General features: G+C 58.8%; 2 protein-coding genes across 4 annotated transcripts; one reads left to right on the forward strand and one right to left on the reverse strand.

Moving 5' to 3' along the window:
• Nucleotides 1-2,036: 2,036 nt before the first annotated feature.
• Nucleotides 2,037-7,147, forward strand: LGALS2 (galectin 2). Its single transcript, XM_046646019.1, has 4 exons — nt 2,037-2,166; nt 5,407-5,489; nt 6,581-6,740; nt 6,899-7,147. Exons 1-4 carry the CDS (start codon nt 2,161-2,163, stop codon nt 7,043-7,045), a joined length of 396 nt encoding a protein of 131 aa, XP_046501975.1. The 5' UTR covers nt 2,037-2,160; the 3' UTR covers nt 7,046-7,147.
• A 511-nt stretch (nt 7,148-7,658) lies between these two features.
• CDC42EP1 (CDC42 effector protein 1) lies at nt 7,659-15,690 on the reverse strand. Of its 3 annotated transcripts, none has more exons than XM_046646846.1 (3): nt 15,545-15,690; nt 10,244-11,031; nt 7,659-8,914 (listed from the first exon to the last, which is right to left on the reverse strand). In XM_046646846.1, exons 2-3 carry the CDS (start codon nt 10,704-10,706, stop codon nt 8,274-8,276), a joined length of 1,104 nt encoding a protein of 367 aa, XP_046502802.1. In that variant the 5' UTR covers nt 10,707-11,031; nt 15,545-15,690; the 3' UTR covers nt 7,659-8,273. The 3 variants fall into 3 exon arrangements, with proteins under 3 accessions (XP_046502802.1, XP_046502801.1, XP_046502803.1); XM_046646845.1 differs by lacking the exon at nt 15,545-15,690 and adding an exon at nt 15,152-15,284; XM_046646847.1 differs by lacking the exon at nt 15,545-15,690 and adding an exon at nt 12,398-15,046.
• Between the last annotated feature and the right edge of the window lie 6,029 nt (nt 15,691-21,719).

Raw genomic sequence — 21,719 nt, forward strand, 5'->3', positions numbered from 1 at the left:
GTTTCACTCCTGTGGGGGTCCGCAGGCCTCAGGTCTTCATGGGCAGTGGGCTGGAGACATCAGTTCCTTGGCACATGGGCCTCTCCATAGGGCTACTCACAACATGGCTTGCTTGCTTGCTTCCCCCAGAAATAGGGCACAGAGACAGAGAGAGACCGCTAATCTTGGAAGTGACATCCCATTATTTCCCCACATGCTAGTATTCTGTTAGTTAGAGTCAAGTTACTGAGTCCAACCATACTCAGTGGGAGCCAATTATACGCAGGTGTGAATACCAGGAGGTACGGATCATTGGGGGCCATCCCAGTGGCTGCCACCACACAAAGGGTTTAAGATCATACTCCCGGAGGTCAAACATCCTTTTTGCTGAGTGAGGGCAGTGTTACCTGCCTTGGCAGTCATCTGAGTGATGGGTTGGTAGACGAGGCAAGCTCTTCAACATACTGTTTGTATAAGGCTGGGAAACTTCTTTCCCCATCTGAAAAGTGGGGTGATAATAAAGATCACCTTCAGAATTTATTGAGTTTATTGCTATGAGGGCTGGAGAAAGGGCTTTGTAAAGTGTAAAGTACCCTTCAGAAGGTAGGCGTCATCAAGAGAACAAGGTTGGAGACGCAAGTGTTGGTGATTTTTTTCTTTTCTTTTCTTAAATCTTTCATTGATGTAAAACTTACACACAGAAAAGTGCACAGTTCAGAAATGCGGCCATGTTCCCCTGTCTTTAAACATTCTTCTAAAACAAGTGAACTTTTAAGTTCTTTTTACTTTGTGCACTTTCCAAAACCTTCTACAAGGAGCTAGAATTACTTCTATAATCAGAAAAATACCAGCTTTACAAGGTGTAGTTTCTGCTGATTAGCGCGTTTCTGTTTAGACAGCGCTCTAAACTCCTTATCTCCCCTTGGGCTTTACCACGGCCTTGGGAGAAAGGCTGGGAAGGGACTGAGTTCCTTGTGGGTAAAATGAGGAGATCACCCTCCTCTCGGGGCCGGCAGGGGCGTGAAGGTGGTGTCGGCTCCTGGCACGGGAGGGCCCTCAGCACGGCTCACCTCCCAGCACCCCGCCCAGAACAGCCTCCGCCAGCTCTGATGGAAACCCTCTGGCTCGCCAAACCAGGACTCTAGAAAAAGTCCACTTCTGGGAATCCGCCCAAAGTAAGTTGTCACGATGCAGCCAAACTTTATGCGCACGTAGATTTAGTGCAGCAGCATTTTTAATAGCAAAAATTTAGAATTAATGTAAGTGTTCAGCAGAAGGAAATTGGTTGAATAAATTTGGTCATTGAAAGCTAGAATATTTCACTGCCGTTAAAATAGAGTTCTGAAGTATAGATTTGTGGCTTTAATGTTTACTGAGTGAAGCAGGAGACACAATTGCATAGACAGAGGGATGTCTGTGACACAAATCCGTAGAAAACCACGCGGAAGGAAATGGGCCAACAGAGTCAGCAGTTCCTCCTGGGGTGGGATTACGAGCGTCTTTTTCTTCTTCTTTAGTATCTCGAACCGCCTATGGTAAGCGTGTCAATTACATAAGTAACAGAAGGAACGGCAAAGCATCGAAATCTTTGGTACCTACCACCTCAGCCCTCACTCCCTTCTCCACTTTTAAGTTTGTTATAGATTGTTCTAGATGTTTTCTTTGGATCCATCATGTATTGCTCTTAAAACTTGATGGGCAATCAGAAAAGTCATGGAGCGAGAGGAGGAAGCAGAACAAGACAAAATACTCTCTCAAAATGAATTTGAACATCCTAGAAAACGAGAAGCTTAGAGATTTTTTACAAAGCCTGTCTTTCTGTTTAAGGATGAGGAAGCAGGTCTCAGGGACATTGGGTGACCTGCCAAGCTCACGTGGTGTTTGTGCCTGGCTCCTGATGCCCGGTCTGGCGCTCCTCCCTGCCGGGCCACCTCCCTGGGGCTCTGGGAAGAGGCGGGAGGATGCTCTGGGCTGGGTGGGGTGGGCCTGGGTGAGGAGCCTTCTGCCTGTTTGTTCTGGGTACCAGGAGATGTGGGAGGAGAGACACCCGGGCAGAAGGGACCAAAGTCCCCATTTATGGCCTTGGGGGAGTTAACGTGTAATATTCTAGGATATAAGCTGGACCTGGAGTGAGCCCAGGTCTCCAGGAGCCACCGAGAGCTGCTGCCAGGAGCTGCCACCATGCCGGTGAGGATGCTGGCTCCCCCCCGCCCCACCTCCTCCATTCCTCCGGGTCTTTACCTGAGTTGGGGTGGGGTGGGGGGGACTGGGGGAAAAGCATCGCTGCCCCTCTTTGGGCCTCAGTTTCCCCATCTGTACAGTGAGGAAGTTGGACAGTCACCACAGCCCTTTAGCATGGAGGTTCTCTGCTCCCTCCACCCCTGTCCTGCTGCGGGAGCCTGAGCTCGTCTCCTCCCCAACCTGGACTCACTTTTCTCACCAGTAATAATAGTAGCAATAATAATAATTACTGCTAACATCTATGGAGCTTTACAAATGTGAAGAGACTGAGGCTCGGAGGTTAAATTGCCCAGGGTCAGAAACTGTAAGTTGCAGGAGTTTGAGTAGCTCCTCTTTGAGGTCTTTGATCCTTTGATTCCAAAACTGGCTCTGCCGTGGTTTGCTGTGTGGCCCTTGGACAAGTGACTGCCCCTCTCTGAGCCTCAGTCTCCCTCCCACATTTGTGGAATTGGATCACAGATGGCATCTTCTGTGGATTAGATGGTGTGTTAGTTTCCTGTGGCCACTGTAACAAATTTATTCTCTCACAGTTTTGGAGGCTAGAGCTCTGAAGTCAAGGGGTTGGCAGGGCCAGGCTCTCTCCAAGGGCCCTGGGGAGGACCCTTGCTTGTTTCATCCAGCTTCCGGTGGCTGCTGCCTGTGGCTTGTGGCTGCCTCACCAACCTCTGCCTCTGTCTCGACACGACCTTCTCTGTGCGTCCGTGTCTCTGTGCGTAATTTCCCTCTTCTTATCAGGACACCAGTCATATTGCCTCAGGGCCCATCGTAAACCAGTACGACCTCATCTTAACTGGCTTACATCTGCAAAGACCCTGTTTCCAAATAGGCCACATTCACAGGTTCCAGACGGACGTGACTTCTTGGGAGACACATTCAAGCCAGCTCAGATGGGACGCAGGCTGTGAACGGCAGCGGAGGGGGTCAAGTGTGGAGGACCGTGCTCTCCCCCCCTCGGCCTCTCAGGGAGGACCTTTGTGGCCCAGAGACTTTCCCGACTCTCTCCTTCCCCTGGTCGTCCCACCCCTCCCCGTTCTGTCCTCCTTCTCTAGAGACCACCCAGTCCCAACCTCTTACGTTACAGATGGGGGTATCAAGGTCCAGAAGGGGTGCAGCTGACCCCAGGTCACTCAGCCAGTGGCCACCGACAGCTGCCCCCACACCCCACCCCAGTTCTGCCTCCCTGTCTCTCTTGGGCCTCAGACTTTATTGAGTGGGGAGATCCCGGGCCTGCACACCCCCACAGGCATCCCTGTTGGTCCCGACGTACCCCTGGCCCTGGCCTGTCTGTGCTCCTGCCCCGCAGCCCCCACCTCCATCCTTGGGGGCTTGGGTTCTCCTGTTTCGGCTAGGCAGCCCCCAGGAGGTACAAAGGGAGTGGGGGTGCTTCTCCCCACCCCAGACCCTCCCCGACAGTCACAGGGTCCTGTGGGGAGACAGGGAGGGCTTGTCCTGCTCGTGACGCCTTCGGGGGGACGTGTGCAGGTTGCAGAGTGTGTATCTGTGGGTGCCTGGCGTTCCTCATGACGTCTGAACCTCTTTGGGTGGTCAAGTTCTCATGTATTTGTGAGAGGCTGGAGGAGAATTTTAATCCTACCTGTCTTGCTCTAAAGACGGCGATCCTGCTGTTACATTGAGCACCATTCTGAGAGGTCAGGCCCCCTGCCTTCTCTAAGATGGGGAGATTTTTGCCCCCAGGGGACATTTGGCCATATCTGGAGACATTTTTAGTTGTCACAACTGGGGAGAGGGTGCTACCGGTGTGTGGTGGATAGAGACCAGGGATGCTGCTCCACCCTCTAGGATGCACAGGACAGCCCCACCACGATCCCCCAGCCCCAAATGTGGCAAGGGCCGAGGCTGAGAGACCTGCTCGAAGGCATTGCGGCGTCTGAGGGCCTCACTACACTCTCCGGGGCTGTGCATCACCTCTTCCTTTCCAAATGCACGCTTCTGGGAGAGCTGGGCCACCCTGCCCCAACGTTTGAACCACGGATCGCTTTCCTCCTGCGTGGAAAGGGGGCGGCCGCCAGCGGGGGTTACTTATCACCCTCCTGTGGACGCTGCCTTTGACTTTTGGCAGCGCGTCCCAGGCCCGTGAGTCGGTTCAGGGCTTCTCAGGTGCGCTTCTTCCAGAATAAAACTATAGGAAACATATCCATGAACAGCAATCCCACAATGTAAACGTGTTCTCCCACAAAGCGTTCTAAATCTTCGGTGTCTCCTGCATCCTGTGCAGCCTGACCTCACACCCTTCCATCACCGATGTGCCAAATGGAGGTTTTCTTGGTCTTGGGTAATGAGCTCTGAAAACCCAGCTTCGAGACCCTCCCTTTTACCCACAGTGCACCTGCAGGAAGCTCCTGCTGTACCGAAATCCAGGCAATGCCCAGGCCCTACAGAAAAGTACGGAGTAAATGAATGACAACAATGAGGAACCATAATGATGGCCGCCCTCGACTGGCCGTCCGTCGGGGCCAGACCCTATGCGTGGGGCTCCACAGACATGATCTTGCTTCTCCCACCCAGCCTGAAGGTGGGCTGTTACCCTCAGGACCTCCGATGGTGTCTGTCACAGAGCGGGCACTCAGCAACTGGTTTTGAGTGAAGAAATCTAATTGGCCCATTTTACAGATGAGGAAAGAGAGGTGTGGAGAGGGACTCTGATGGATGTGTTCAGACACGTGCCTTACGGAGTTTTATAGATTCTTGGTTTGGGGTGGGCCAAGACCCGCGTGTGCCTGGTGTCTGGTATAGTCATCTTCTGTTAGTAAAGTGACTTCGAGTTTGTGCAGGAACCAAACCAGCCCTTGTTTGGGGGATGCTGCCGAGGGCGCCCGTGCCCGCATCACCTGGACACATGTGGGAGCTGTGAGGTCAGCAGGGACCACTCTACCCATTGCACAGACGGGCAGACTGAGGTTCCTTCAGCTGGGCCCTGCCTCCAGACCCACCACTCTTCTAGTTGGGCTGGGGTGGAGAGAGGGAAGAAAACAGGCACAGGGGCTCCCGAAAGCTTCGACCCGAGGCTTTCCACTCTTCCCCTGCCCAGCTCAGTGCCCTCCTGCGTGCAGAGGGAGAGAGACCTGCGGCCACACGGGGCAATGCTCGCGCACGGGCTTCCCCAAGAGAAGAGTGCTGGGCGGCTGTGCGATTGATTTCCCGTGGGATGTTTCTCTGTTGGCTCAGGGGAAATTTGAGATGATGAACATGGACATGAAGTTGGGGACAACCCTGAAGATCAAGGGCAAGATCGCCAACGACGCCGAAGGGTGAGCCGGGGGTCAGGGGGGGCCGGGGGGGAGGAGGGACTGTCCACAGACCGGGAACGGGCAGGCGGCCCTGTGAGATGGTCAGAGGCGAGCGCGCCCTCCGGCCACGGGGGCCTTTCTGACGTCCTCGCTGGCTATCCCTCAGGGGTTCTCCCACGGGGCCTGCCTTCACATCTAGGCCAGGTCTGAGACCCCCAGGATTTCACAGCTCACGCCATGTGCTCTGTTCCTGGGCCCACCAGACACTGGAGGGCGGTGGAGAAGCCCCTGGAGCTCTACCCAGCCCGCTGTGGGTCAGGGGTCTCTACTGAAAGCCCCCTGCCCACTCTTCACCCCAGGGACGGCCAGAGGCTTCCCCTCCACACGTTAAACCAGGGCTGGTCACCAGGGGGCGCCAAGTGGCCTCATCTGCGTCCTCTGATTAGAACGGGACAGTCACCCATCTCAGGAGTCACCCTCAGCATCACCCACGTGCAGAACGGTTTCAGCCTTTCTTGGGACTCAAATCCATCATCTTTTGGTCGGGGAGGGGCAGGCAGATGCACGGGGTAGGAGCCCAGAGAAAATCACCCCTCTGTCCTACTCAGGTCCCTCAGGTTGCAGGCATATGGGACACCTCCCAGTGAAGCCACCCCATGACTCAGAATGTCCCGCTTTCAGGGACCCTCAAGGTCTAACCCAGGCTCCTGTTGTGACCCTGTCAAGAGGTCACACAACCCCTGATCACATACCTCTAATGACAGGGAGCTCACCACCTTAGGTTGACAACTGTTTATGGACAAACTTATTAGGTCTTCAGATAGCTAAGGGTGGCACTTCTCTCTCCCAGGATAGACATGCCCAATTCCTGAAGCTGTCACTATCAGTTACCCTCCTGTGGAGAGCCTAAGTCCATGCTTTAAGTGGAATGTGATACTCCAGCGCCAATTCTGGCCAGGTTGTCACCTCCCTTATTTTATGGCACAGGCCTCAATTAATATGACATTTTTTTTGGTGATTCTTCCAGCATGTGGTCAAAAAAGACCCTGTGACCCAAGCTGTTTTACCCAGGCCTGGCCCCTAATCCTCACCTGCTACCCCTTCCCCTCCAGCTTTGCGATTAATCTGGGCCAGGGGGCGGATAAGCTGAATCTGCATTTCAACCCACGCTTCTGTGAATCCACTATCGTCTGCAACTCACGGGATGGCGACAGCTGGGGGAAGGAGCAACGGGAAAATCACATATGCTTCAGCCCAGGGTCAGAGGTCAAGGTAAGGTCAAAAGGGAAAAGGGCCCGAGGAAGATAAGGGGAGAGCCCAGGTGGTAGGGCACCCTGGCCTAGACAAGTGCAGGCACTGTTCGCGCCACCAGGCACGGCCTTGGTTTCCAGGGGGCCTCCTGCCTCCCTGACACGCCCCTCCCACCGCAGTTCATCGTGACCTTTGAGAGCGATGGATTCAAGGTGAAGCTGCCAGACGGGCACCTGCTGACCTTTCCCAACAGGCTGGGCCACAGCCACCTGAGCTACCTGAGCGTGCAGGGCGGCTTCAGCGTCTGCTCCTTCAAGCTCCAATGAGTGGGCAGCACCTCGCCAGGCTGGAAGACCCCCAGTGCAGACTCCCTCTCTGTCACACAGGATCGGCAGCCCATGGGTCCTGGTTCCCCTGCCTCCCTCCCCCCCACTTTCCTCCTCCAAGACTAAGAACAAACCAACCAACCGTTGTCGTCTTTCTGTGGCAGGAACTGTGGTTAGTGTTTTCCATGCATTTTAGTGCTCCCAGCATCCTCAGGATACAGAAAAGGAAACTGAGGCAGAAAGCCGTATGACTGCCAAAGAGGGGTTGTGACATGCTCTCAAAACCTCTAAGCATCCACTCCTGCCTACCTGGCCCCTGTTATCACCGGGGCGAGTGCCAAGCTGCCCTGTGGGATTATGGGGCAGACACTGGTTCCAGGCACCTGGGCGAGGGGCTGTTCCCGGAACTGCAGATAAGAGCTCCCACCTGGGCCTCTTATTGCAGAAGCTTCATTCCAGGCTGGTTACTCATTACCCCCTGCCTCGGCCCTGCCCGTCCCTGGGGGCACTGGGGGGGGTCCTTGGCTTCCCAAACTGGATGCCGAGAGTATTTAAGCAGGTGGAGCTGACGTTGTTTTCCCAGGTTCTCAAACATCTTGAAGGACACCTTTTATCAAAAAAGCCTTTTTAATCAGGGCCAGGACGCAGGTCCGGGGTGCACAGGAAGGTGGGGTTCCTCTCGTGTGAGGTCCCCCTGACTTTTCTCTGAGGCTTCTGGGACCAGTGGGGGCTGGGATGTTGGGGAAGCAGGCTTAGGGAGGGCTGGGGCTCTCAGGAATGCAGCGGGGACCCTGCTGGGGGCAGCTCTGGGATGGGCTGGGGCAGGCGGGAGACAAAGGCCCTGTGTGTCAGGCCCCCCCACCCCCCAGCAAAGACAGCTTCCCCAGCACAAAGGCTGCTCTGTGAGGTTGCGCCCTCCAGCTGGTGGGGGTGGCACAGGGTAGGAGGTGGGCCTACGGAATGGCCACTGGGTCCAGAGGGGCAGTGGGGGGAGGCGGGTCAGCCTGGCGAGGTCCATGGGAACACCCAGGTCCCCGAACAAGCCTGGTCTCCTCCGGCCTCCCTCCTGTGCCTGTCCTGCAGAGGTGTGGAGGGGTTTGGAGGCGACTTGGGTTTTCCCATGTTGTCGGCAGGACCCAGCCGTCAGGTGAGGCACTGGCTATGCACCTGGGCTCTTCGCGGGCTGTGCCCCGAGGCTGGGCAGTGTCCTGAGCCCATGGCTGGCCACTCACACCTTGACTTCATCGTCCTCCTCAGCATCGGCAAACTCGAAGGTGTTTGCTTGCACTGTGCTGGGCACGGGGGCCCTGCTGCCTGCCCGGGGGGCTCCCCACTCGTCATCCATGCTCTCCCAAGAGGCCCGAGTCTGGGGCAGCACCCCCACCAGCTCCTGCCTAGCATTCGTCGCAGTGTAGTGGTGGCTGCCCCCCCAGCCTGCTCCCCACTGCCTGCCGGGAGCCATGTCAGCAGGTGGGAGGGGATGTTCTCCTACCAGGCTGGCCCTCCCCTCAGCCAGCGGGCCCAACCCAGTGGTTACCCCATTGGGGCAGTGTCCACGGGGTGGGGGGCTTGTGGCAGGGGCTGGGGGGCCTGTGGCAGGGGCCAGGGGGCTTGTAGCAGTGGCTGATGGATTTGTGGCAAGGGCTGGGGCTGGGGCTGGGGCCTCTGCTGCAGAGGCGTCGGAGAGGCTCATGGCCCCCAGCAGCTCGCTGAGGAGAGAGGGCCCGAGGTCGAGGTCCAGGCGAAAGGACAGGAGGGAGTCAGAGCGGCGAAGCTCGGGCTCAGGGGGGAAGGAGCTCTCATGGTCTCGGTCACGAGGCTTCTCCGAGCGAGACAGGCGGGAGATGGTGCAAAACCCAGAGTCTGGGCCTAGAAGAGAAACAGGGAGCAGGGTCATAGCTGGGGTCCCAACCAGGAGCTGGGGAGGGGAGAGCCAGGACCAACCCCAGCTTGCTATGTGGCCTCCCCCCAGTCACCTCCCATCTGGCCTCCGTTTCTTCCATCTTTCCAATATAGTGAACCCCGGAGTCTCCCGTGTGATCCTCCCGTCAACCTTGGAAGCTGAAAACTGACAGAATCCTCATCCCCATTTTGCAGATGAAGAAAGTGGGGCTCAGATTGGGATGAGGAGAAGGGCTTGCTCAGGGCCACAGCGTCTGACAGGGTGGAGCCAAGCCTGCAGCTCAAATCTCCTGACTCAAGTCCCGGCTGTGAACTTGGCCACGGCCCCAGGTCCCCTGCCATGACAGTGGCCGATGGCTGCAGGTGAACCCATAGCACGTGGGCTGGTTTGTGGGCACAGGGATGGAACCAGCAGCCGGAGTCTGACTGCATAGAAATCAGACTCAAGGCACAGATGCCTGCCCTCCGAGGGTCTTCTGGCGCAGCCCCCGGCTCCAGGACCACCAGGCCTGAGACACAGAGGGGTTACTGTGGACCAGCCCTCCGTCGGGTTCTGAGCAGCGCCCCTGGAGCGGAAGGGAGCACTGGCGGAAGCCCCTGGTGGCTGGGCAAAGCCACAGGGCAAGGAATGGCCACCAGGTGGCAGCAGGGGCCCTGGTTCCCAGGTGAGCTGTCCGGCCAGCAAGGTGACACCTGCCACTCCCTACCAGGCCAGGAAGGGCCTCGGGCTTCGGTCCATGTGAGTGCTTTTCCAAATTTGTCAAGTTATAGGAACCTCTGTTTGAATAACAACACAACAGCTCCTGTGTCCTGAGCACTTCTTATGTGCCAGACTCTGGGCCACACCTGATACACTGAATCTTAGCAATGACCCTAAGGGACCCATTATACAGGCCGGGGCTTGACATCACAGAGGTCACTCGGCTCGCTTGGAATCAGGCAGAACCAGCATCTGAATCCAGGGCCCAGGCTCTTAGTCTTTCCCCTACATCATTCTGACCCAAGGGGCAGCTTCGGTTAAAAGGGCAGGAGGGGGTGGATGGGCCCAGCCGAGGGCCCAGAGACGGGGAGGCAAGTTGGGGGCAGGGAGAAGTCAAACCCCACTTCCTGACCTCTCAACCTCAGTGGGTTTTGAGGAGGGGTTCCCGCCCCCGAACCCTCTCCCCATCCATGGTCTGGGGTCTGGGCCTGACCTCCATAGTGTGACCAAACTACTGTGGGGATGGTAAGCTCCCACTGAACCGTCGAACCCTCTAGCCTCAGCATCTGAAAAATGGGCACGTGGCCCCGCCTCACCGTAACCGGAGCAGCCGTCCGTGGAGCTGGCAGGGCTGCGGTCGAAGCTGAGCTTGCCCACCACGAGGCTGTCGTAGGCGGCCTGGTTGAGCTGGGGCAGGGAGATGGCGTTCTTGATGATGGGGGAGACGGCAGGTGGCGCGGGCGAGGGCGCGGGCGGCGAAGCCATCCGCCGGGGTGGCGCCCCCACCCTGCGCACCTGCTGCAGCTTCTTGGCCAGAAAGCTGCGGGGTGAGCGGTGGTTGCCCCTGGAACTGCCACCGTGGTTGCTGAGGAAGGAGGTGTCGCCAAAGACGTCCCCGCCGCGGCCCACGTGCATGGTGTGGCGGAAGTCCCCAAGCGGGGGGCTGATCATGTCTGCAGTCAGCCGCCTCTTCCCCTGCGAGCTGGACACCCAGCCCACTGGTGAGAGCTTGCCAAGGCTCATGATGGGGGCTCCTCCGGCCCCCTGGGGGCCCGGCATCAGCTCTGGCTGTTCACGGCTGCGGGTCCATGCCCACCCGGGGCCTGGGCGGGGCAGAGCGCTGGGCTCAGGGTCCACTTCTCAGCTCCCTCCTTCCCTGGAACGGGGCGGACGGAGGCTGCCCCTCTGCTCTGCTAAGGTGCGGCCCCCAAATGCTGAGGCTGTGGGGGGTCCATGGCTTTTCTCTCCCTGAGGCTGAGCCCCCGGCCCCGCGGCAGCAGCTGCAGACGTTCTGTCCGAGGACAGAGAGCTCTGTTCGAGGACAGAGAAGGCACGAGGCGTGTCTCAGACGTGGGCAGACCCTCTTCCGCCCGGGGGTGGAGACCTGAGAGAAAGACACGGAGAAGAGAGATGGTGGGCCTGGGGGATCGGGGTCCAAATGATAGATAACAGCTAAAGAGAACAAACAACTATGTCCAACCACAGGGATGGGATCACCAACAAAGTGCCAAGCAGACGCACAGAGGAGGACACACTATGCTTCCATGTACAGGACATTCAAAAGCAGGCCAAACTAAAAGACACTGATAGAAATCAGAATTGCGGTTGCCTTTGAGCCGTATTGACCAGGAGGGGGCCCAAAAATTCATCGAGCTGTCCACGTAGCATGTGCATCAGTAAAGAGTACGAATGGTCATCACACAGGGCCCGTTCATGAAGCACCTACTAAGCGCCAGTGACTTCCATTCATCACTCATGTAACCCACCCAACAGCCGAGGGAGGTACCAGATTTGAGAGGAGAAACTGAGGCACAGAGAAGCACACTGACTTGCCCCAGGCTACACACTAGGAAATGGTGAAGCAGGGGCCCCCAAACCCAGAGCCCTTAAGCCCCAAGCTACACTGCTTCCTGCTGGCAGGTTGAGCAATTCATCTCCCTCCCCTGTGGGTTAAACTGTCTTCCACTCAGAGAGGCCCGGCAGACCCGCCCAAGCTGTGCGCACTGCTCTGTAAACAGCACGCGCAGAGGTTCCTCAGAACCCTCCGCCTTCAAGGTGCTTCCTGGAAAAAGGCTCCTGTGCTCCAAAATGGCTTTTGCCAGCTGCCTCCTGCATGCCTGAGCATATTCAAGGCTCTGACAAGGCCGGCAGGGAAGAACTTTGTCAGAGTCTGTCAAATTGATGTAGGAGCCTTGTCGTCAGGGAACAAGTTTTAGAAGAAGCTCAGCTGGTGCCAAAAGCTATTCCTTGCCCACTCCCTCCCCTTCTAATCTCCCCCCCCACCCCCAGCCCCAATCTTCTCTCAGCTTCCCTTGGTCCGACCTCATCCCTTCCAGTATCACAGAAAGCGCAGGCTGGAGGACGCCTATGAGCCTGTGGGTCTGACCTCTGGTTTTCCTGTGGCCCAGAGAGGGGTCAAGCTTGCTCAAGGTCACATTGAGAGAGTTGGCTGAGACTCGAACTCAGAGCCTCTGACTCACATGGCCCCTCACAGGCTCTGGAGCCCAGCCTTGTCTCCCCAGATGCACACCACGTGCCGAGGGTGGGGCAGCTGCTTGGATTTTCGGCCTTCCTCCCTCCCAGCGCCCAGCTTGGGCTCTGCACACGGCAAGTGCCAAATTAATTCCGGTTTCGTCACGGGAGGTCTTTGCGATAACCTTCAAGCCAAAGGATCACCCCTTGCCACCTTCCCAGTGAGGTAGGAGGGGGCGTCAGCGGCCTCACGGTGTGACCTTGGGCAAGTCTCTTACCTCCACGGGCCTGGGACCTCAGGTGACGAAAGCTGATAAAGATCCTTAACGAGAACACCTAGATCTGAGTCAAGGCTTTTTTCTACAACAACTCTGCTGCCACCTCCAAGGATAAAAATCTTTGTACTGCCCTTTGAGCGTTATTTGAAATTCAAAATAGGTTAAATAACAAGATAAAAACAAAGAAAGCAATAAGACAAAGCTTGCTTTGTTTTCTGACTACATTCTCTTCCCTTCCCACCAACTGATCCTCCCCCCCAAACCTAACTCCTCCCCCTGGGGGGGGGGCTCTGAATCATCCTTTCCCTGGCACCCCCGGCACCGAGAAGTCCTCGTGGAATGTTTGCTGAAGTTATGAAGCGCTCTGCAGTTGGCCAGCCCTCCCATGACGTCATCTGAGCCTCCAACGGCCCCGCAAGGCGGGAGGGTTAGCCCGTTCACAGGGAGCGCCAAGGTTCCGAGGGAAGGGACTTGGCCAAGGTCACGTGGCAGGTATGTGGCACGTGGCAGGTTTGCATGCTCTGCTGAGATGGATGAATCTCTGGGGGGACTCATTCTGAAATGTCATGTGGAGGGGTCACTGTGTCTGCTAGTGGCCACACGCACCTCTCTCCCAGCCCCCACGGCCACTTTGACCTGGGAGACCAGCTTGCGCCCCAATCTTCTGACAGTCCCACCTGCTACATGCCTCTGAGACCTCCAGGAGGCCTCCACTCTGCCCACTGCAGTGGGAGGCCCTGCTGCGTTGTGGGGCAGGGACAGGGCACTGCCACTGGGGACCCGTTTTCCCACGTGGAAACTGGAACCGCAGCACAGTGAAGGCTGGGCCCTCCCAGGGGAGTTGTACAGTGGAAGGTGCTGTAATTAACCCTCAGAGCCCGGGGCAGGGCAGCCCTGCATTCAAATCCAACATCCTTATGCTAACAACTCTCATTCTGGGGACCCTTGGTGGCAGCTATTTGGCACTTGATGCTGGCGATCAGGTGTGCCCTACCTGGCCCCAGAGTAAGCTGGGCTCTGGTGTCCTTGGGGCAAGGCTCTCTCCCCTCACCAGCCCAGGAATACTACCTGCCAATGCTCACAATGCCCATTTTACAGGTGAAAAAACCGAGGCACACAAAGGGAATGGACTTGACCCAGGTCACAGAGCCAAAAAAAAGTGATGTGGCTGGAAATCCCCCCAGGGGCGGTGTTGGAGGGGGCAGTGTTGGAGAAGGCCGTGCCCAGTGGCTGAGCAGGGGAAGAGCAGGCCTGGGAGACAGCCCAGCAGATGCAGTGACTGCGACCTGGGCAAGGGTGGTCACCATGCAGCCTCAGTGTCCCAGGTCCTCATATTTACCCTACCGAAGACAGTCAGGCCTGGGCACTGGGTAGGAGCTTACTCAGCGGTGGTAATGACCGCAAGGACAAGGTTTGGGGCCGAAGCAGGGAGCATGCGCTAGGAGAGGCCAACAGGGGCCGCTGTGGAGGCACACGGGGCTGGGGGAGGCCAGGGGCTGTCCGACCCGGGTATCGGGGTGGGCGGGGGTGGCCGCACCCCGGCGCTCACCTGGGGGTCACCCGCAGGCCGCCCACGTGCACCACCGGCACCGCCTCTCATCCTGGAGGCCACTCGCGTGCCCACAGCCCCCTTCCCGCCAGTGTCCAGCTGTAAAAGCACTCCCGCTGCTAGAGCGGGACCCTGTCTGGGTTAGGGCTGCTCTGGCCTCAGGAATAAGGGGTTAACTCCCGGAAGGGAGGTTTCTCATGCCCCTCAAAGTCCAGCACTTCAAGGTGGAGACAGGAGGAGCCCCGAAAGGGGGCAGCAAGCCGTCCAGTGTGGCAGCGGGGACCCGGTTCTCAGGACTCTGAGGGGGTAGGAGGAGGGGGCACCACGGGCCAGGGGGAGGAAGGAGGAGGGGGAGGAGAGAAGCTGCTTGCCGGCATCAGCCCAAGTGAGAGCTGAATCAGCCGTCGACTCCGCGTGGCGGAGCGGCTGCGGGCCGAGTCTCCCCCAGGCCCGGCTTCCAGGCCCCACGCCGCCTTTCGTGCGGCTGCGGCCTCCGGGACAGTCCTTTCGCCTCTCTGAGCCTCAGTCTCCCGGCCCAGAAAATGGGCTTCACACTCCGCGGGTCTCGCATGGTTCGGCAAGAACAGAACAATCTCAAAGGCCTTCGGGATTGGAAGTCCGGGAAAGACTGTAGCCACAAAGCATTCCCTCTGGGAGGCAGGGGTAGGATGCGGAGGGTCGCTCCGCGGGGGAAGGGGGCAGCGGCTGCCTTGGCCCGAAGGGACCCGGACAGGATGACCTCATGCACTGTTCAGGCCTGGAATGCGGCGGTTGGGGAGGGGGCAGGGTGCCTGGTCCATCTCCCCAGCGGTGCCCCCACCCCCCACTTCCCGCTCTCCGCGCCGGCCTCCCGGCCGGCCGACAAGTCGCCCCCTCCCCGCTCCTTCCCTTCCTCCCCCTGGGCAGGAAAGAGCGGAGACGGCCCGCTCGCCCCCTCCTCCCGCAACCGTGGCCACAGCTCACCCCCTCCAATTCTCTGCCCCCTCCGCCCGCCTGGAATATTACAAAACAACCCAAAACTTGGAGCGTCCCCGTGGCGCTCTCTCAGCCAGCGCTCCGGGCCTTTCTCTTGGCACCCGGGCGCGCTTGGGCAGGCGGGCCCCCTGCCCCGGTCCCAGCCCCCGAGAGCCTAGGAGGGCGCAGAGTCCTCGCAGGCGTGCACGCCCGGCAGGGGCTCGAGGACCCGCGGGCCGGCTCGCTGTTACCTTCTCTCGGCGAGGCCGGGGGCGGGGGTGGAAGGGCGGACGCGGCGGCGGCGCGTCCCGGCGCGCAGCCCGGGCGAGTGGCTGGGCCGGTCTGCGCCGCCCTGGCCGCGGGCTCGGCGGGCTGGCTCCGGGGCGGGGGCGGGGTGTGGGCGCGCTCCCTCCCCCCGCCTCTCTCCTCCCGCCCGCGGGCGGGGCCGGGCCCCCCTCCCGGGCACCGATCTTGCCGCCCCGAGCGGCGGCCAGAGCCGGAGGGGGCGCCAGGCCAGGCCCTTGCCTGCTGCCCGGGGGCAGGGGCGCCCGGGAAGGCGCGGGTTGCCCGGGCGAGGTGATTCGGGTCTTCTGCCGCCCTCCCCTCCCCCACTGGCTCCCCGCGTGGCCTTGGGGCGCCCTGACCTGATAACTCTGCTCCTGGGCTCTCCAGCCGCTCCCTGCGGGAGTTTGGGGGAAGTCCGATCTCACAGGCCTTAAATGCCCCGAGACTCGCTTAGACCTTGAGTTCTACAAGCTGCGAAGCCCGCTCCCTTTCTCCCAGCCCCCCATTCCTTTCAGTCCAATACAGGCTCCGCGGGTGTCAGACCACAGACTGGAGCCAGACTGGGGTGCAGCTCACTGGCAGAGTGGTATGACGTGGTGGTCAAGTCTGTGGACCCTGGAGCCCGACAGTTTGGCTTCCCATCCTGCCCTGGCCACGCCTTCTCTTTTCCGTGCGTTCGTTTTCCCATCTGTTTAATGGGATAATAGGAGCAGGCATCAGATGCTGTGTTAAGTGTTCTCTGCTGTGTCAGCACCGAGGCGGCTTGCTGAACAGGTGAATGAGGTCACATCTGGGACGGATGGTTTCAGAAGACTTTACTGGGTGCCGCTTAACCCTGCCCGTGAGGGGCAGGGACTCAGCCATACATAGTGCCGGTGCCACCCTCCTGGAGGGGAGATAGACTCTGAGCCGGCCCTCATGTTGTTCTGCCATCCAGCTCCGGGAGGCCAGGCAGGCAGTCCTGCGGGCTGCCCATCACACAGCCTGCAGAGGACGGAGGGCTAGCTGAGTCGGGCTGGAAAGGACCCAGAGGCAGAGGGGAGGGCAGTGGCAGTGCACCCACACCCGGCAGGAGACCGCACAAGCAAAGGCTTGGAGCTAAGGATCCGTGTGGAGGAGGCAGGTGTGGCTGCAGGAAATAGTCTGAGCGCTGTCCTGGCTGGGGACCGGAGCCATCTTTACACACAGGTGGAGGAGACAAGGGCTTTACCTTCACACAGCGCTTCACCTCTTTCGTTGGCTCCCTGAATCCTCATGCTGGCCGCCAAGGGCAGGGGTTATTTCCCCAGCTGGACAGATGGGGAAACTGAGGTATAAAGAATTCCAGCACTTGTTCAAGTGGCACAGCAGCAGGACTGAGGCTCCAGTCGGTTGGAGCTCTTTCCCCAGGTCAGGCTCCGAGGTGCTTTGTCCGGGGGAGAATTTAGAGCAGTCTCAGAGGCGCTGAAAGCTCGGGTGACGAGGAAGGGGGGTTGCCCTGAGAGGCAGCGATGGGGGCACAGCCAAGGCCTGGGAGAGAACCAGGCCAGGTCTTAGGGGCTTGATCTCGGGTCAGGTGTCCCACCTCGCCGAGGTGGGGATGGAGCCAGTGGACGGTGTGATCAGGTGTGCGTCTGGAAGCTCTTGCTGTGAGCCGAGAATGGACTGGAAGGACAATGACGGAGGCAGGGCCTAGTGCTGCCGTGGTTTTCACTCATAGCAGTATAATAACGAGCACTTATTGAGCGTCTGAGGCACCCCAGCCCTGTAGCCCCTTACATGCGCCATCACATTTAATCCTCACGAGAGCCCCCGAGGGACAATCCTGCCATCATGTCCATGTCCATGCAGAGAAGTGAAGTGACTTGTCCAAAGCCCCCATCTGTGGCAGGATGGCCATACTCCAGGTTCGCCCAGGACAGTCCCGGACAATGCCTACTGTCCCAGCGTAATTATTAATAGCACTTCCTTTCACTCTCCAAGGTGACCTGGTTAGACAATAAGTTATACGTCACTTTAGTCAGAGGCTCCCCAGAGCAGCTGGCAAAGGAAGCAGTGTCGTGTGATGTCAGAGGCCCTGAACCCAAATCCTGGCCATGGGCTTCCCAGCCGGTGTGTGACTGTGGGCAAGACACTTGGCCTCTCTGAGCCTCAAGTTTCTTGTCTGTAAAACGGGTATAATACCAGCGCGGATATTTGCTACTTGCTACAAGCCGCGGAGAGGTGGCGGAGAGAGCAGTCTTAATGGAAATGATTACAACCTGCCACGCGCCCGCTCCATCCTCTTTAGTGCTGGGCTGGGGACGGGCAGGGAACCACCAGGGGTTGAGGAGCTCCCTACTATGCGCCAGGCACTTTGTCTCTGCTAGTGAGGCAGCTGGAGACGCAGGAATTCTTTGCCCCATTTTACAGACGGGTAAACTGAGGCTGAGAGGCGCTCTCTCCCCTCATCTGAAGCCTCTCTCCAGAGAGAAGTACCTCTCCACATAGGCTCCACTCCTGTTCCTGGCTCCACTCCTGATTTAAGGATCCATCTCAGTTTTTCCTTCTGGCAAATGGGAGAAAGGGAGGGGTCTGGGCATCTTTGTAAAGTCCCCATTTCCTGTGGTTTTCTCTTCTCCCAGTTTCCTGGGGTCCCCTCCCTTCCCCTGTCAGGGGGCTGTGCCCAGGAGTGCAGGGGTTAACCCTGGCAGAGCTGTAATCAGCGTGCAGAATGCAGAACAAATGCCTCCCAGCTGGGGACTCGGAGCCGCCAGGTGGGATGGCTGCCTGGAGTTCAGGAGCCCCATCACCTCCCCGGCCCTGAGGAGCCAGGCCCCTGCGGCCATAATCACAGAGCTCAGCTGCCCCCTCAACTCACCCCTGCAGACTGGGTAGGCGGAGGCGGGGTGGGGGGGGCTTGTGGGGGAGAAGCAGTTTCTCATCAGAGGGGGCAGGGCACAACAAAGAGGGACACTTCCCCCTTGGGGACCCAGGAATGCCAGTGGCTGTCCCCCAGGCTCCAGTGAGGTTTGCAGTGGGAAACTTGAGCTGAGTGAGCTGGCTTGGCCACGTCTATCAGCCCCCATCCCAGCCCCCGCCTAGGGGGCATGCACCTTTTCCATCCCAAAGTCTGGCTGGGCTTTTGGTCAGTTTATGCATCTGCTCACCGGCCCCTTCACTGGTCCTCCCAGTTCTCTATCTCTTGAGCATCTTCTGGTCCATCCGCCCACAGGTACAATTGCCAGTTCATCCATTTGCTGACACTCCTATCTATCTACCAAACCCTCTACCCATCCATTTACCCAACCATCTGTTGACCTACCACACACACCCCTTCAATCACCTCACCACTTGCCCACCCCTCGGTTGAACCAATGTCTATATGCCATCCATTCATCCATCTACCACCCCCCATCCATCCACCTACCCACCCATGCATCCTTCCCCCTCCTTCCATTTACTTGATCCCCTGCCCACAGCTGCACCCGTCCACCACCCACCTGTCCCTCCATGCAACCACCCGCTCACTTTCCTATCTATCCTGTGATGCTCTTACGTCGACTGACACCTGGCCTCTGCTGACCAACGAGTTTCTGAGCATGTCCTCATCTTTCTCTCATGCACACGCCTCTCTCACCTTCATCAGTGGGTCACCCTTGGGCAAAATATCCTTGAAGGCTGCTTTGAAATGTCACCTCCTCCTGGAGGCCCTCCTTCGGACTGAGCCTCTCCCTTGTACCTGGTCCATCTCCACATTGGCATCTGTGACCCTGTGAGATCTCCAGTGAGATGGTGATGTCTGTGCTCCTGGCACATTTGGGGAATGAATGGTCATGGCCAGCATAGGAAGGGCGTCCTTGTCACCCCAACTGGACTGCAACCACCACAAGGGCAGGAACCGTCTTCCTGGGACAGTCTCCATGGGCTAGACTCCTAGGGGGGGCTCAGACGCACCTGCGCCTTGCAGGGAGGGCCAGCGTTGGGCTCTCCGAGGGGTTTGTGCTGCTGACTAGTTCCCAGCCTGGGGAGACGGGCAGTGAGCCAAGGGGCTCCCCCGCATGCCCTCACCTCTATGACCCAGCATGCATTTCCAGGTCAGACTAACCTGAGTTTGAATCCCAGCTTGGCTCCCTCTCATTAGCAGAGTGACCTTGGACAGGCCGCTTCCTGGCCTGGGCCTCATTTGCACGTCTGTGATGAGCCATAAAGTTCGCTGCCTGACTTGTAGCTAACGTCAAGGAAGGGTAGCTATTATTATTACTATTGTTAGCATTTTCCTTTCCCCAGGAGGCAATTTCACTTAACACACATTAAGCAAGCAGGCCCTGGGCTGGGGATCTTGTGCGGAGGCAGCGGTGGGTGAGGAATATAGTCCCTGCTCACAAGAGACTTGGAGTCTGAGGGGGAGACTGAGGCCAGCTTGGGATGAAGGGCCAAAACAGTGGTGGAAGGGGCCAGGGAGGTGGAGGACTGGCTGAAGAGATCTAGGGAGGCTCCCTGGAGGAGGTGGCATTTGAACTGGGCCGTGTATCTTGGGGTGAGATTGCCCATAGGTGGAGCTGGGGAGAAAGCAGGCCTCTGGAGGGTAGAAGTTGAGCTGGGAAGGGTCGGCTGTGGAGGACGGGAGAGAGGCCTTGAATGCTGTGCTTAGGGAGGTGGGGGCGTGGGAGGGTCTCTGTGGCATGGGCTAGGCTGGGCCACAGCCCTGCCCCCAGCCGTGGCTGTCCTCAGGGGTCACAGACCCCGGGGTGCCTTGGGATCCTTCTTGGAGTTTCCTCATCAGCAGAGGCCAGGCACTAACCTGACCCAGTTTTTTTCCCTGGCCGACCTTGAGGACAGGAGTGTGCTCTGCTGGAGCGGGGGGACGCAGACCCTCCTGGAAGGAACCTTCTGCCCTCTGGCTCCTTCCTCCTCCCCCAGAGCCCTGAGACTCAGCACTTGATGGGGAGTTTCAGGGCCTCAGAGGGCTTCTGGGGACACTGAGGCCCAGAGAGGGAGGACTTGCCAGGGCTGCACGGTGAGTCTGCAACGGAGCCGACATCCTCGGCTGCCGCACCCCATGGCTGCCTGCAGTGTGCGTGAGCGTCTGTTGAGTGCCTACTGTGTACCAGCTCCCAGTCTAACAGCACAGGCTCACTGGCTGCCTGGAGGAGGTGGGAGGAGGCTCTCCACAGAAGTGTGAAGCTGTGCAAAGCAGAAGGTGCGAGAGCCAGGCTGGGCACACTAAGTGTGTGTGTCTGGCACGAGAGTGGGCGCCACAGGGTGTCAGCCAGAGTGATGACGGAGACGCTAGGGGATCAGGGCGCTGCCTGGGGCTGGCGGGTGGCCTGGGGGCCGGGTGATGACAGATTAGTCCCTGGCTGTCCTGTTGTCTGGCGGTTTCTCGAGGTGATGCCTGGGTGTGAGTGGTTTCTCGGGAGCAGTAGGGTCAGGATGGGAGTTAATCCCAAGGGCATTGTGGAGGGCGTGGCCGCGAGGCCCAAGGGAGAGCATGGCCCCGGAGGCAGGCAGCTGTCAGGGCCGGAAACGCCTCTGGAATTCCAGGCTCTGGGAACAGGGCTGCTGGAGAAGAGTTTTCTCAGCCTTCCAGGGCACTCAGCTCTGGTTCCCTGTTCAGGGCTCCGCAGGGAAATGGGGGAGGGGAAGCCACCTCCCCTCCCCCCGGCTCCCCTTCTTCTGGAGAACAGGACAAGAAGTTGGACGGGGGCTGAGGAAGGATGTGGGGGCAGTTCCTCCAGCCCCACCCCTGAGGACAGTCAGATGGATGGGGGGGGTCTGAGGCGCCCGTAGCTGTAGGGGGCGGGGAGGGACAGCAGAAGGGTTAGGGCCAGGTGCCCCTGGGGTCCCAGGGGTGATGGGGCTGGATGCTCCAGAGCTGGGCCAGGTGTCCAGGGCTGGATGGAGGGGCAGTGGGGAGGGGTCCTCCAGGAGATCTTTGTTCTCAACGTTGGGGGGCGGGGGTGGAGAGAGGAGGGGCAAGGGGGGGACAGGAAAAGTATTTGAGGAGCAGAAACAATGGCCTATTCTCTGCTGTCCAGCCTGGCCCGAGAGATAGGCCGGTGGGCTGCAGGCCAGCCCTGCCTTGCCCTGATCATCTCCAGCGTCGCCTCCTCCAGCCTAGCCCAACCCTTGGGGCTTCACGTGGCCCTGCCTGGCTGGGGTGGGGGGCTCTGTCCTCACCCCGTGACCATGGGCTCGTTCCTGGGTGCACGGGTCCACCTGCTTTCTTCTAACAAAAGCCGTCTCACTTCGGTTGAAGAAGGGTTTCCTGGACACGATGTCCTTTGTTGGTGGACACAGGAACCGAGGCGCGAATGCCACTTGCCCAGGTACCTGCCTGTTCCCTGCAGAGCTGGGGGTCCAATCGGTGCTCCAGGCTCTGAGTCCTGGCTCCACCCAGTGATCCCCTCCACTGCCTCTCAGCTCCTGGTTTCCCCTCCCTTTCATGGACCGATGATAAGTGGATTATCAGAAGTGAGGGGAGCATTAATTGAGCACCTTCTGCGTGCCAGACGCGAGCCTGAGCTCCAGGCTCGGTGTGTTGCTTGCATCTGCTCTGATGCTCACAACACC

The sequence above is a fragment of the Equus quagga genome, chromosome 19 (genome assembly GCF_021613505.1).
Source record: "Equus quagga isolate Etosha38 chromosome 19, UCLA_HA_Equagga_1.0, whole genome shotgun sequence".
In the NCBI taxonomy this organism is placed as follows: domain Eukaryota; kingdom Metazoa; phylum Chordata; class Mammalia; order Perissodactyla; family Equidae; genus Equus; species Equus quagga.